At 51.3% G+C, this 13,996-nt stretch overlaps 1 protein-coding gene across 23 annotated transcripts in view; it reads left to right on the forward strand.

The window, feature by feature from the left end:
- The window catches only part of LRRFIP1 (LRR binding FLII interacting protein 1), a 113,818-nt gene that overhangs the window by 71,643 nt on the left and 28,179 nt on the right, over positions 1-13,996 (forward strand). For 6 of the 23 annotated variants that reach the window (XM_079782349.1, XM_079782366.1, XM_079782365.1 and 3 more), the window contains one exon: positions 10,336-10,413. The exons of 15 other annotated variants lie outside the window; for them this stretch is intronic. In XM_079782349.1, coding sequence (XP_079638475.1) covers positions 10,336-10,413 — 78 coding nt within the window. Of the gene's footprint in view, positions 1-1,491; positions 1,555-3,970; positions 4,049-5,316; positions 5,362-6,467; positions 6,534-10,335; positions 10,414-13,996 lie in introns of all 23 variants that reach the window. 2 more of the 23 variants (XM_079782363.1, XM_079782364.1) reach the window with 2 other exon arrangements.

A 13,996-nucleotide genomic window follows, 5' to 3' on the forward strand; every position in this document is an offset into this window, starting at 1 on the left:
GCTAAGGATTGCATACACTTCTGTCTTTGTACGCTTTTCCCCTTCCAGGCTAAGAAAAACGTCCTCCCGCTTACAGGCTGCCTTCCTGCTTACGTTGCCCTTTGCACAGACCTCCTTTGGACTTCCTCCAGTCCTGTTACGTATTTCTTTACGTTTCTGTCCACTCTGGGACAGGGCACTGGCACACCATGGTGTCCTGCAGCCTGTGCCCTGCTGGCCCTCAGGACAAGAGCCACAAGGGGCTCTGATGGCCCCAGTCTGCCCGTCGGGGTTGTATCGACTAGTCTGCAGCTTTCCACCCTCAATGCATTGCTTCACCTTAATTGATCACAAAGTCTATCGTTGAGAGTTGGAAATTGCTGTAGAAGCTCTTTAGTCTAACTTCTACCCAACATCACCTTCTTCTCTAGAACATCCCACGCGTGTAGTTGCCACTTTTTGTGACAGGACAAGGGACATCAGGCTCTGTGTTCTACAAATGCAGCCAAATATTTTAATCTCTGGTTTTTATGTTATTGGAATAAAAGTATGCTTTATGAGTTATTAAGATTTTAAGTAATGCCTCTAGAAATACAAAAGAACTTGATTGTAAAACTGTGCGCCACAGAGTAAAATTGGATATAAAACTGATTTAATAAATAATCAAGAAGTATAATGATTGAAGAACCAAATAGCCTACATCTAATGCAGCAAGCAGCATGGCTAGGCAGATCCGGGGCAGAACCCGACAGCCTGAGGATGAGCTTGGAGAAAGGCTGGGTGGGGTTGGGAAGCTTTCTAGATGTGGGGAATACCAGTGTGGGAAGGAGTGAAAAGACCAGGCTGTGAAGGTAGGAGTTTGGAAACAGTGTTTCCTCTATAGGGACCTCAGTCTCCATAGGGGGACCACTTCATTGTTTTGATCCCCACCTCATGCCTGCATTTGTAGCATTTACAGTCACCTCCCCATCTAAATTCTGGGTTGGTTTCAGGAGTTTTTAGAGTATATATCCAGTAAAACCACAATCACGGCTGAAGGCCAGTTGATTTCTGTGGGTAGTGGTTCTCAGATGGAAAGGGTGGTTCTCTCAGGCTGAGCAGGAGCCCTCGGGTATGCCAGCCTGAAGGAAGATTGCAGAATTTGCATCAATGGAGTTTTAGGTAGCTAAGAAGGTATGTAATACTGTAAGTCTAGACTAGCAGATGATAGACCGTCCATTATAAGATTTAGTAGGGAATTGTAAATAAGACTAGAGGTAGGAAATTGTGAAAAACAATAATAGTGAAACTACAGGCATCACAGAGACGTCAACACTGGAACATGAACGGTAGCTCAGAACCTCTCGTTGCTAAGAATTTCTGCTGCAGCAGCAGGTCTCCATCCTCCCTCGGATGGAGGGCTAATGTGGTGTGGTTGTGTACTCTGTATTTGCCTTTGACCGGGACAGGCGGGGCTTTGGGGACGACGGTAAGGAACTGTGCCTCACTTACAATGTCTTCTTTGGTGCCCAGAACTCCACCTACAGCGGTGACGGCAGATCCTCTACTGTGTCCTCATCCAGAGAAGAGAAGTTGGTTGGTTTCCATTTAAATCTTTCACATCCTCTCTCCAGAAACTACAGGTTCTGTAGCATGCAACCTCATGTGTGTGTGTGAACTCAGCTCTTTTCTCTCTTAACATCTACTTTACAGATTTTCATTTGGATGGATTGTAAAGTCAGTTGTTGAGCAGTAATTAGTATGATATGTGTAATTCAGATGAATTGTGCTGGTCAGCTGGGTACAATGAAAGGAAGTATTTATGTGGCTGTTTGGTAGTTAGAATTCATCAGAAGAAAACAAAAAAAAAAAAAATAAGAAAAGCTTGAACGTCTCTCCTTGAAAGTCCCCGGAAACAGCATTAGTGTTAGAGTGCATGCAAACTTGGTGGCATGGAAATCAAATCCAAATCCACAAGTGTGCACAGCAGAGTGCCTTCCCACGGATGTGCATCCGTTTTGATAGGCAAATAGTTCTCAATAATTGAAGGGCCCTGGGAGGTAAGGCTTGCTTATCCTAAGTGAGGTTCGTGTTCACAGCAAACACGGAGCTCGTGTAGGAAGGAGGATCACAGACGTTAGCCTTTACTTCTGGAACAGAAGACAGACCCACCTGTGCAGCCAGGAAGTGTCATCGCTAAGAAGTGTGCTCACCCTTAAGGCGTAAACCGAGGGGGAAAGATAGAATGACGGGGAAGTAACCAGGTGGAGCCACAGGAGTCTGTCTCCTCGCCTCTGTCATGCCTGGTCCCCTCCTACTTCCTGCTTTTGCCTGGGGGCGGGGGGGTCCAGACATTGCTGGCAGCCCCATCAGCTTGCTCACCTACTTTCCAAACGCCCACTGCTGCCTCCCGGCCCCTGTAGTAATCAACACTCCAGCCTCACTCAGGGCTTCTGTACCCTTCTTCCCCCAAGAGTTTTGAGTGAGCTGTAAGCAGCAAAATATGGGTGGGTTTTAACACCTTTATGAGTGTTAAACTAATGATGGGGTTTAACACTTTAAGAGTTTTGTGGGTATTCTGTGCATTTTCTTAACTCCGGGCATTTTTGCTATTACAAAGAGCACTTTGTCCTTCAGAAAACTTCCTGCTCACTTTCCGAGCGGAGATACTTGCTCTCAAATAGAAGGTGGTGGTAGGGACCCCGTGCCCACCAGTGAATTGTTCACCACGTGTCTGACTCACTTACATTCATGTAAGAGAAGTCACCGCATCCCCGGGTTAAAGCCACAATGAGAGCTGGCCATTTGGAAGCGTCAGGCTCGTCGGCACTTCCCTCGGGCATGTGTCCCAGCATCACTGTCACTCGCCCGCCCTCGCAATCTCCCCGCCTGTTGCCGGGCTTTTTGAATTTTACTTAAATCTAATAGCAGGAAGGTGTCAGTGCAGGATGTAGCCCCGGAGACTTCTCTAAGGAGCATCTCCCGCCTTTATGTCGGAGCACACCCTGCACTGGACCGTGCGGTGTCCGGAGGGGGCTGCGGGCGCTTTCTCCCACGTGGCGACGTGGGCCCCTGTGCTTTCAGCCCCGGGAACAAGTCTCCGCATTTGTGTTAAATATCAGGCGGTTTCTCCCTGTCCAGCCCAGAATTCCACTTGCCTGCTCAGGTCATTTTGGTACCGCTTGCTCAAGGCGTAGGCGGGGCAGGCACGAGTTCCGGGCCTTGAAGGGGTGGCGAGCATCTTAAGGTGCCCCCCAGCTGCCTGAACGGAGCCTCTCCACCTTCAAGGGCAGCCCTGTTCTTGTCTGGTTGGAGCACAGAAACGGAGCAAAGAGCTGCCTCTCCCAGGGTCCTTTCGTTTGGGTAAAACATTTTATTTGGGGAAATTATTAACTTATAGAGTAGTGTCCCCCAGCAATATCCTAGACCCTTGGCCTCAGAATTAGAGCGCTGACTTTGCCGTGTCTGCGGTGAGTTGTGGACGCCCGCTTTGTGCGAATACCCAGGAGGCCACGCCAAAGGCCGTTTCCAATGAAATGTTCTGCTACGGAAGAGAAAGGTTGATAGCTCCGCAAATTCTTGGTTTTGAGCTTTTGCCACCAAACTTTAACCTTTTGCACTCGGATGTCGAGTGTGACTCGACACGGTTAGCATTAGAATAAAGAAATCGAGAAAAAAGCAAGCGAGTGCAAAGGGTTAAAAATCAGAACTCCAGTGACAAAGACGTTCAACGCCCCTGTGGTCTTGCTGCCGCTGAAAAATAATGAAATCTGGTTTTGCCTGTGTGCAGACTCAGAAGTCCCGATGTGGCCCCCACCACATCGTAGTTTGTCCATTAACGGGGCCGTCTTTATTTCCTTCTGATCGTCCTTCTGTCTCCCGCCCCCGGCAGGGCCTGCCTGTTTCCGATTTTGTTGTGAAAGGTGGTTTTGTGTGAATGTACAATACGATGTGCCTTTGCGATGAAAAGAAGCCGCAGCCTCGTCCCCTCCGCTGTGTTCTCTGATTGCAGGGGCCGTCCTGCTCGGACCTCGGCCTTCCCCGCGGCGGCCTTGCGCCCCAAGTCCTGTTCGCCCAGAGTGGAAGCCGGGTCTGTCTCCCCCTTCTCACGCCCCTGCTTCCTCCTCCTCCTCCCCTGTGTGTCATTCACGGCGGAGTAAACGTGTGGACACTTCACCCTCTTCCGCGTGCCCTCCGAGGAGCAGAGCCCAGCAGTGGTTTTCATTCTTCACTGACTTAAGACTTTTCTCAGCTGTTAAAAGCATCATCGCACATAACTTCAGGCCTTATATAGAAAAAGGGGATTCAGGAAGAAGGAGGCTCTAGCAAATGGGTCTTTTCAAAAGCTCAGGGCCCCCAAATTGGTCTCCTGGGTCCCTCCTCCTCTTCCAGCAATTGTTCCCCATTTGGGGTTTCATTTGTTTTTTTTAAAAAATATTTTTCTCTGGTTGCTGTGTCCAGGAAGCAATTTGGAAGGCTTTGGGGGCATGATCGGCCTCCTCTGTCTCTGAGGAGGGGGGACAGCCCTGTTGCTTTGGCTCACGCTCCCCTCGCTTCCTGTTTGCACGGGCCCGCCTGCGGGTCAGCGGGTGCCGGGCCTGTGAGCTGCAGGGAGGCCCTGTCAGAGCTCCAAGTAGGGACCCAGCCATGGAGGCTGAATTGTCCTCTCCTTGTATTGTCCTCTCCCCCGCGTCGCTGAGTGACTCACCCCTGGTCATGCACATTCCAGGGCTGGCCCGGTGGCCCTGTGCTGTGGGCTTTCCATGGCCTGTGCCTGGAAATGAGTCACGATGCTATTCTGGGGCTCAGTCTGCGGCCACACCAGCCTTCACGTCCCAGCACACCCTGCAGGGCTCTGGCTGGCCAGCAGCCGCAGGCCGACGGCTCCGTGTGTGTCGTGAAGGCTGCTCCCGGCACCCTTTGCTAGAAATAAATGCACTGCTGCTCCCTCTCCCTGCGTGGACGTGTGTGGATTAACACTCCTCCGTGCTTTCTTAACCTGGGGTTTGACTGCGGGTTTGGTTGCTCTTGTGGGTGTTGTTTACCTTGTCACCATTCTGCCTCATCCCCTCACGCCTTCTTCCAGGAATACCTGGAAAGAAATGACTAGAAAATAGCCATATTTCAAAGATGCTGGGGAAGTATAGTGTTTTAAAGTTAACAATCATCTTGCATTTCTCTTGCCTGTGAACTTGCGTTTGTATCTATCAGATATACTGAAAACATCGACTTTTTCTTCTAACCGTTGCACAACACTTTGGCTGCCGTGCTAACTAAAAGTGTCTGATTACCTGGCTTGGGATTTGTTGCCCTTTTTTGTCAAGACTTTTAAACATGCCATTTACTTCCATCCTCCAGCCCTCCTGTCTGCACAGCGCTGCCCGGCCCGCGGGGAGTTACCGGGTGCGTGTGCTCGTCCCCCCTCCAGGCCCCTCTGCCCGCCCCCGTCGTGCCCCCACTGCGTGTGCACGCCCCACCCCGCAAACCTGCGTCTGTCAGCAGCCCCGCTGGGAGTGACCTGCCAGTGACATGGAGCTCACACCTGCATGGTGTCTGTCACCTTTGGCCAGATCTGGGTTTTGTTCTCCCCACAGCTGACAGTAACTGCCACCCGCTTCAGTCCCCAGGAAGGCAGTGTTTGTCTCGCCTTGTTGGGCAGGAATGGAGCAAGGCAACGTTTACTTATTTCATTGGCAGAAAGAAAGGTGGCTTTTTATTGCTTTGGTGTAACATTAACGGGTATTAATCCTCTGTGTGCTGTATTACTTGGGAAATTTCCAGTATTAAATACAAGGTACTTATGTGAGTGGGAAACTTAAATATTCAAAGTGGCTATGCTAAGTGGTTAATAACTTCCTGCATCTCCATCAGATTGCACACGTGTGAATTAGACACGTCACCGGCTGAGCAAACCAGCTGTGTCGGGGGAAACAGGAGGTGGGAGGCCCTTTGAGCTGGGCCAAGGCTGACATGGCCATTCACGGTATTGTCAACTCCTGTTCCCTCGGTGTTTCATTACATGGGCTTTTCATGTTAATCAGATAATCTGTTTTCTAGTTCACACGTTTTAAATAATTATAAAAATCAAACTGCAATTAATGTCCCATTTTATTCCAAAGCCACTTCATGTTAGAGTCATTTTCTAAGTGCCGGGTACAAGGATGCCGTGACAGAAGTCAGGATATTTGAATGATTTGCTCAGCTAAATCTGGGCTAACAGGTTTTCACTCAGCGAGGTGTCTTTTTTCAGAGTCATAGATTGAAAGCACCTGCTGGTGTCGGCAACAGCTAATCGTCTCTCCCTTGGACTTTGCACATCCCTGCCCTGCTCCCCAGCACTTGCCCTGGGACGGTGGCCGTGAGCCCTCCCTGCATGCCTGCCTTCTCGGTGTCCTTCAGGACGCGCTCCCGGCATGTGCCGGTCTGCCTTGGCTCGTGTTGCGGAGTTTTCTGGGTGCGGGGCGGGCGAGAGGAAGGCGCCCTGTCCTGACGGTCTGTTTTTGCCGCAGGCGTCTGTGTGCGGTGACGGCAGTCTCGGTGGGGCTCAGCGGGGAAGCGCCTCTGGTTCCTACGCTGTAAGGCGCGGTCTGTGTTCCCAGAGTGTCCTCCCATCTGCTGCATGACCTGGGTGGCTCGCCCGGCACCGGTCCAGCCCCGGGGATAGCTGGCCTAGGTCATAGGGAGGAAGGACTGTCTCGTCTCAATTTCCCTCGCACGAAGGGGCCTGGATAATGGGAATCACGGAGCCTGTGGGTGTTAGTTCAGTGTCCTCACTCGTTACAGTCACAGGGCGGAGACTGGCCCGGACTGAGCTTCATCAGCTCTTCCTGCCGCAGGCAGACAGTGCGTAAGCCGTGAAGGAGTCGGTCTTAGGAGGAGGAAAGGAGAATCAGACAGGCACCCGTTATTTCCACCTCTGGATCATCGGGGACGATGAACACATTCAAAGACCCAGAACATTACACATATGCCATTTCCTCACTTTATTTTGCCTTCCCACCTCTTCAAAGGATTGGAAATGGTATTTCAATCAAGGTGTGGTAGTTGTACATGAAATACTTGTTGAATGAAAAATCTGGGCGAGTGAATGAGTGGGTGTTGGAGGTAAGCAAATAGAGAAACGAACCGTTAGTCCGTGGAAGCGAGGGAGCTAGTGAGCCTCTCCCAGGACCAGTGGAAACCGAGCATCAGCCCTCCACAGCCCTCCCCATGGTCAGCAATTCTGCATCCCGGGGCACCCCCACAAAGTCCCATAAAAATACGCCACGCCCCACGTACAATAAAATGGCTTCCTAAGAAAAAACCCCAAGTCCCATAAAAATGCACCACGCCCCACGTGCAATAGAATAGTTTCCTAAGAAATACTTGAAAGTGCTTTTCTAATTTTGCTTTCTTAAATGATTGGCTACTTCATAAATTAGTCAAATAATCCAATTTTATGATTTTTTTATATTTCTCCAATCGTCATGAATATTCAGAGATTCTTACAAAGTAACCAGTATAACCTACAGTTTTCTTTAGAATGTGATTTTATGAATATTATATCTAATAATTGAATAACAGCATTAGTTTTCGTTGACATCTAATTAAACATTTACCAATTTTATATTGCATAGCATTTTTCATGTAGTGGAGCCCGCTTTCCACAGTTCTTAGGTATTTGTGTAGGCCGTTACAAAGTTCATAAAGCTAATGGGTGAGATAGCTTTAGGTCATATGTGATGGATAAATGCCACTAAGTGATTTTCTTTTATCAGAAAAGAGACAGCATACTCTTTCTTTAAGAGAATGAGACTTCCCCAAGAGCTAAGTTTCCTGCGGCCCAGGTAGAACTTCTGGTGGGAACATGTGCCATAGATTCTCTTTAAATGCCGCCTCTGTAGCTGGACTTTTCTGGAGTAGCTGATCTTGGCCTTCAGAGGCAGTAGCTCCTGTATGTCCAGACTCCCATAGGACTCGCCCCAGGGGAGGGGCTTTCCTGGAGTGAAGGAAATGAAAGGCCTTCTCGTCCTGGCAGCACAGGTCCCTAAAATAGGGCCGCATGTCCCTGGTATCACCCATGCAGACAATTAAAGAGAATCAGAAGAAATTCTTTCCCAGCCGAAGAGTGCACGCCCACGCAGGAGGAGCTCAGCACGCGTTCGTTTCTTCAATTGAATAAGTTGAACCCTGGGGTCAAACTTCTCGGAAGAGATCTTGGGGCGCCAGCTCTCTTCTCAGCAGCAAAGCAGCTGGCTTGAGTGGGAGGAAGGTTCAGGAGCTCCCACGCCATCTCTCCAGCCTCACGGTCCCTCTCCACGTGGACAGGGGCCCCCTTTCAGGATGGGGCTTGGCAGAGCTCCCCCAGGCTCTCTGCCCAGAGAGTAGCTGTGGCCACTGATAAATACACACATCTTGTGAGCAAGCTCGGGGCCCATCCTCTCCAGAGCCCCGAGAACGACCCCAGAGCCCAGGCTGCCCCCAGCCTGCCCGGGACAGCCTTGCTCTAGGAGGACCCCTCTCGCCTCCTTTCTCCCAAGACGTCAGCCTCCACCACCAGAAGTGTTTACAGCTAAGTGACTTCATTATCATGAGATTGAATGACTGGTTCTGGAAAGTAGAGCTGTTTTGCTTGAAAACCTTGCTGCTTTACGCCCTGCTTGCCATTATGAAGCTGTGTGCGTGGTGCAGGAAGGACGCGTGGCTGTGTGAGAAGTGGCTCTCGGTTGTTTGACACGCCGAGTAGTGATCAGGAACCGTGGGCGTTGTTTCTAGCAGAAGAGTGAGGCAGGCGGGGAAACGCCCACCGTGCATCCTCCCTTTGCCCTCGGTGTCTCGTGTGGTCAGGGTCCTTCCTTCCCGTCACAGATGACAGGCTGAGTCACTTTTCCAAAGTCTCATGGCCAACAGCAGATGGAGCCTGGACTGAACTCAGATCTTTCCAACTTCCCTCAGCCCCACGTGCGTCACACTGACTCCCCAACACAAGCAGCTCCGGGGCAGCACGCGGACCCTCGCGATACGGACTTGAAACGTCTTTGCAGGATCATGGGAGACTGTTTCTGCCTAGGAGTTGGGGAAACTTGGGTCGGCAGTAAGCTCAGACACTCTGCCTTACCCCTGCACCCTGAACCAGGATGCGGGTGGCAGGAACTGGCGGGACTTGTCTGCCGGAGGAAGTCTCCTCTCACATCCGCAAACCCAAAGGCGACGTCTTCTGCCTGAAGGTGCGGGTTAGGTGTTTTCCTTTATTTTGCACAGTAAAGCTCCAAGAGATGCTGCTGTACATCTCTCGTATGTCCCGTATGGCCATGGTTCTTACATACCATCGTCTGTGCAGCTGAGACAAGGTCTTGCCTGTGAGCGTGACTGTGAGTGTGAGTAAATAAAGGAATGGATGGGGAGAGGATGGGTCTGGGAAACCAGCTCCTCTTGACCAAGGCTGTTTATAGTCTCAGATTGAAATTTTTCATTCAACAAGTATTTTTTGAGTGCACGCTGCATGCCAGGCCTTACCTGGTCACTGGGACTCAGAATGAGATCAATGCAGTCCTCACCCTCAGGGCATCATTTGCTGGGAAAACGGGCCCATGAAGAGCTGGTGTTTACGAGGACAATGGCGAGCACCCCAGTGCTCTGGCCCCTGTAGTGTGCGTGGGTAACGCCTGCGGGTGTGCCAGGGGTGCCCTGTGTCTGTGTCGGGAAGCGCCCCCTGCAGGGCTGCTCCTCTGGCCCTGCCAAGCCTGCTGGGTGCCCGAGATCCCACCCTGCCGTGCTCGAGAGGAAAGTAAGGATTAAAAAGCAACAGCAGCAAGGAAACGTGAAACGTATCTAGGATGAGGACCAACGTGACCACAAATCAAAGTTAAGAGGGTGTGGCTCCCAGATAAGTTGCTGGCGTTTTCCTTTCCCGGGAGAGAGAGTTTAGGTAGGGGGACAGACAGATGGATGCCTGTCTTTTGTCTGAACCTTAACTCTTACTTTGCTTCCACTTGGGAAGAGGGTAGAGAAGCCAACATTCCCCTTGCCCAGCGCCAGGCCCGGGTCTGCTCCCTGCGTTCCGTGCGGGTCCGGGAGGCCGCTCACGTTCTGCCGTCCTTTCCACAGCAGTGAGGTGGCCCTCTGTGCACCCACCAGGCGCGACTCCACGTCAAGTCCAGCAGAGGCTTTGTGTCACTTCCTCCTTCCTAACCAAGCGTTGTGTGTTCTTCTGATGTGATGACTAATGTTTTTCATTCTTATTGGGAAGCCTGTTCCATGCTCACCTCTCTCCTCTGCATTGCACGGGGCTGCCTCTCAGCTAACAGAGCCCTGGGCGGGGCCTGTGTCCTCCATGCATCTCTGCTAACCTGTCCCTTTCTCTCTGTCTGCCTGCGGCCCGCCGGGCTGTGCGCACAGCCCTCGGAGCACAGCGGCCACCTCAACTCCAGCTCCCGCGCCTCCTCCAGAGCCAGCTCGGCGCGGGCCAGCCCAGTGGTGAGTGTGCCTGTCTGCTGCCTCTCTCCCCTTCTCACCTGTCTGTCCTCTGTCCGCCTCCACAAGCCTGGACGCAGGAGAAAGTCTCAAGGCTGCTCCTTAATCTGTGATGTCTAAGTACAAACACACATGTGTTGGGGGGTAGGGAGGGCGCCTGCTACCCAGTTTGGAATATTACTATTCCGTGATCCCAGAATTGCATTGCAGTTTCTAAAGGACCAGGTAAGGGCTGTTTAAACAGCGGGGCTGAAGATGGATCTTACTGGGAAGAGGGAGCTTTGAACAGTGGGAGGAGTGTAGTCCTGTGCATCAATGTGTTGTTTTTTTATGATTTAAAAACGGGAAGGATTGACTTAACATTCTCTTTGACATGTTATTTGTTGTTCGACCTGGGTGGTTGTAAACACGCAGTGTGGGCCTGACGGTCCGTGACATCCCTAGCTGTGCTCGGTCCCCACCAACCCACCACCCCCCGGGGTCTCAGCCTCTTCAGTGTGTGCGAAACCACAGAATGCACTCCTGTTGCTCACTCGGCATGGAATGACCCGTGTTTTGCTTTGAGAAATAAGGGGCCCTACTATCTAGTCCCCATCCTTCGAGGGTCATTACGTGTTTCCCGGAGTCTTTGGAATATTAGGCACTTTCACCTCATCGGATGTGTTGTATGTGGCTGTTACACATTCTTTGAACAATAAGGGATTTACAGGGTGGTTTTGCCCCGGGGACTCCTGGGGAGGGGGGAGGCTGGCAGTGACCAGAGGAGGGGTGTTCAGTGAGCAGGAGCAGGGCCACAGTGAACCCTGGTCACAGGAAAGAAAGCTGGGGAGCGTGGGTCCCTGTAGGCCGTGCTCCTGGCAATATGAGAGGGGGCCTGGAGCTGAGCTCTCCGTGGCCCACGAGTGCTGGTGGCTTGTATGTTCTTTAAATTAGATGCAGTCTTTCAAAGTCACGAGGGTCCCTACCAAATGCAGATGTCAGCTGCTTATGGGGAAGCAGACAGAGGGACCCTGGAGACTGGGCTCATATTGCTGAATGGGGTGGGTGGGCAGCTCGGTGCTCCTCCCTGGGTCCTGCCTCCAGGCCGGTCATCTCTGGGCTGGCACAGGTGTGTTCCTGGTAGTGGAGAAATGTCCCTCTCCACCATTTACCTGGCGGGGGTGAGAAAACAGCAGATGGGTCAAGGCGGTGGGTGTTAGAACGGAAGATGTCCCCAGCGTGGGCTGCAGACACCACCTCTGTGCATGTGTCACCTGCCCACCCACCCTCACCGCCACTGGAGCCTCCCACCCCACCCCACCCCATCCTGGAGACCAGCGTGAGGGGACCAGGAGAAGCCGCATCCTGAATGCACTCACTGGGCGGTAAGGACACCCCTCAAAGCCAGGTGCTCATCACTCTCCAGGACCCATCGGTCAGGAAGAGCGAGATACTCAGCTGTTCAAGATCGTGTAAATTCCGTTTTTAAAATCTGGCAAATCTGCTTCTTACGGATGTTGCGAAATGACCAAAGGGCACTATTTTCAAACTCAAATTCCTGCTGACGGAGGCCAGCACACCTGCCGGCCTCCAGGACGAGCCTCCTCCCAGCTCAGCTGTTCCCTAGGTTTTCACACATCAACTCATCTATGTGAAACCTTCCAACTCCTCGGAAGAAACATTCTCCATGGAGGTCAATGGCAAGCCAATCCTCCTTTTGGAAAGAAGTATTCACAGTTGACCAGCGAAGTCTGTGGCTCCACTTGCAAAGGGCCCTGGCCCCTGGCACACGGGATTGTAAAACCTGTGATTATCTGACCTTCAGGTTTATTCAGGCATTGTGATGACGCCACAGAATAACAGGCTCCCCCTGGTCAGACTGAAGAGACTGAAATCAGATACAGATTTCTTTGTCAGAAGCCTCTAAATTGTGACAGATTTACTCCCATAACACGGGTTTAGCGGATGACCAGAAGCAGAGGGGAGCGTGACATGTGGCCGGTGTCCCTGGGGTCTGGTGGGACCCAGTGAGGCCCCCAACCTTGGGAGCTGGGCGGGGGGTGGGGGGGCGGTTTGCAGCTTCTTCTGCAGGTGCCTTCAGGGAACGAAGCACAGTGGGTGGAGGGCCCTCACAGTTCTCAATCTCTTTAACTGCGGGTCTAGCTGAGGAGATTCCAGACTGCTCTGGCCCCTTCCGCCAGTTCCAAAACTCACGGCTGGGCGACCAGTTGTTTCTTGGGAGGGACTGTGCAGTGACATTGTTTCTGTGACCCCGTTGCCCATTCAGGGTCCGGGGTGCTGGCTGGGGGTTGGGTGAAGGGGACACCATGAGGAAAAGTCCTTTGTGCCTGGCCCCTGTGCCTGTGCTGGGGTCTCTCTGGGCCCACAGACTGTACTCTGTGTCTAGGGAGGTAGGCAGGCCAGATGGTGTATGGAGACCCTGAAATTTTACACCTCACCAGACGCTGTGGTTAAGTGAGTCTACATAGTAAACTCATTTATAGGATGTTAGAAGGCTGGAGTTAAATATTTAATGTACTACTTTAAGCATTTGTTTTTCAAATTTAAAATTTCACAGAAGTATATTTAGAAGTGACTCTTCCCAGTAGATTTTTAACAGCTGTTTTTGTATGCACCCAATTGTGGCTGAAATCCTGCTGTACGTAGTTCCTAAACCTGTTACCCTGAGGTGGTCACACGGACCTAAAATGTTTAGTATTGCTCAGGCAATGAAAGTCATGAATGCAATATCCTGCAAGATATGTGGTCGCTGTCACCCTTCCACAAATGAGGACGCTGGTGTCCGCAGACGTCCCATGCTGGTGTGGCCTGGCGTGTCCCTGGCCTCACTGTGCTCATGTCCACACCATGTTGTCGGGTTCCGTTCATCCCCCTGGGCAGCAGCCACCACACTGTTCATCTGTTTTGTCTCTCTGTATATTATTTCCAGAGATAAAATGCTGTGCCTTGTGTCAAAATTAAACACACCATCTGGGTTCCGTTGTTTGGGGGAGGGAGGAAGAGTGCAGCTGCCTGACAGCTTGGCACACTGCCATCTAGTGGGAGCCCCGGGCACTGCAACAGCCTCCTGCTGCTCTGTCCATTCCCACGGGGCTCCAGGTACTTGTGTCTCAGGAAGGCGGGCAAATACCACCTGTCCCTTGTCACTCGGAAAGCAGACAGAACACATTTACTCTACTATGTAGAATAGAGAGGGGCAGCAACAGTTAGGCACAGACTGGCTATAACTTTCCTGGAGAGCGTCATTTTTCTGCATACATGGTCTCTATGAAAAACATTCTGAGTCCATTACATATTTCAGAGCAGAGGCTTTTTAAAAACTATTTTAAACTTGTTTTAGAATTAAAGAGAAAATGATGATTTTAGGGGTTTTTTCTCTTCCTCATTTGTTCTTTTGCGAATTACAAACACATTGTGTGCGTTTTTGGTACAGGTGAAATGACGCAGGGCAGAGCTGGCCTGAAGTCCCCGTGTGACCAATACTTTTGCTCTGTGTGTACACATATATATGGAGTCCTTTTATGGGGACAGATACCTTTGTAGGTGAAGGTAGGATTTCTGGGGCTTCACGTAGCTACACAGTCTT

Source organism: Cnephaeus nilssonii (genome assembly GCF_951640355.1).
Source record: "Cnephaeus nilssonii genome assembly, chromosome: 10".
NCBI lineage: Eukaryota > Metazoa > Chordata > Mammalia > Chiroptera > Vespertilionidae > Cnephaeus > Cnephaeus nilssonii.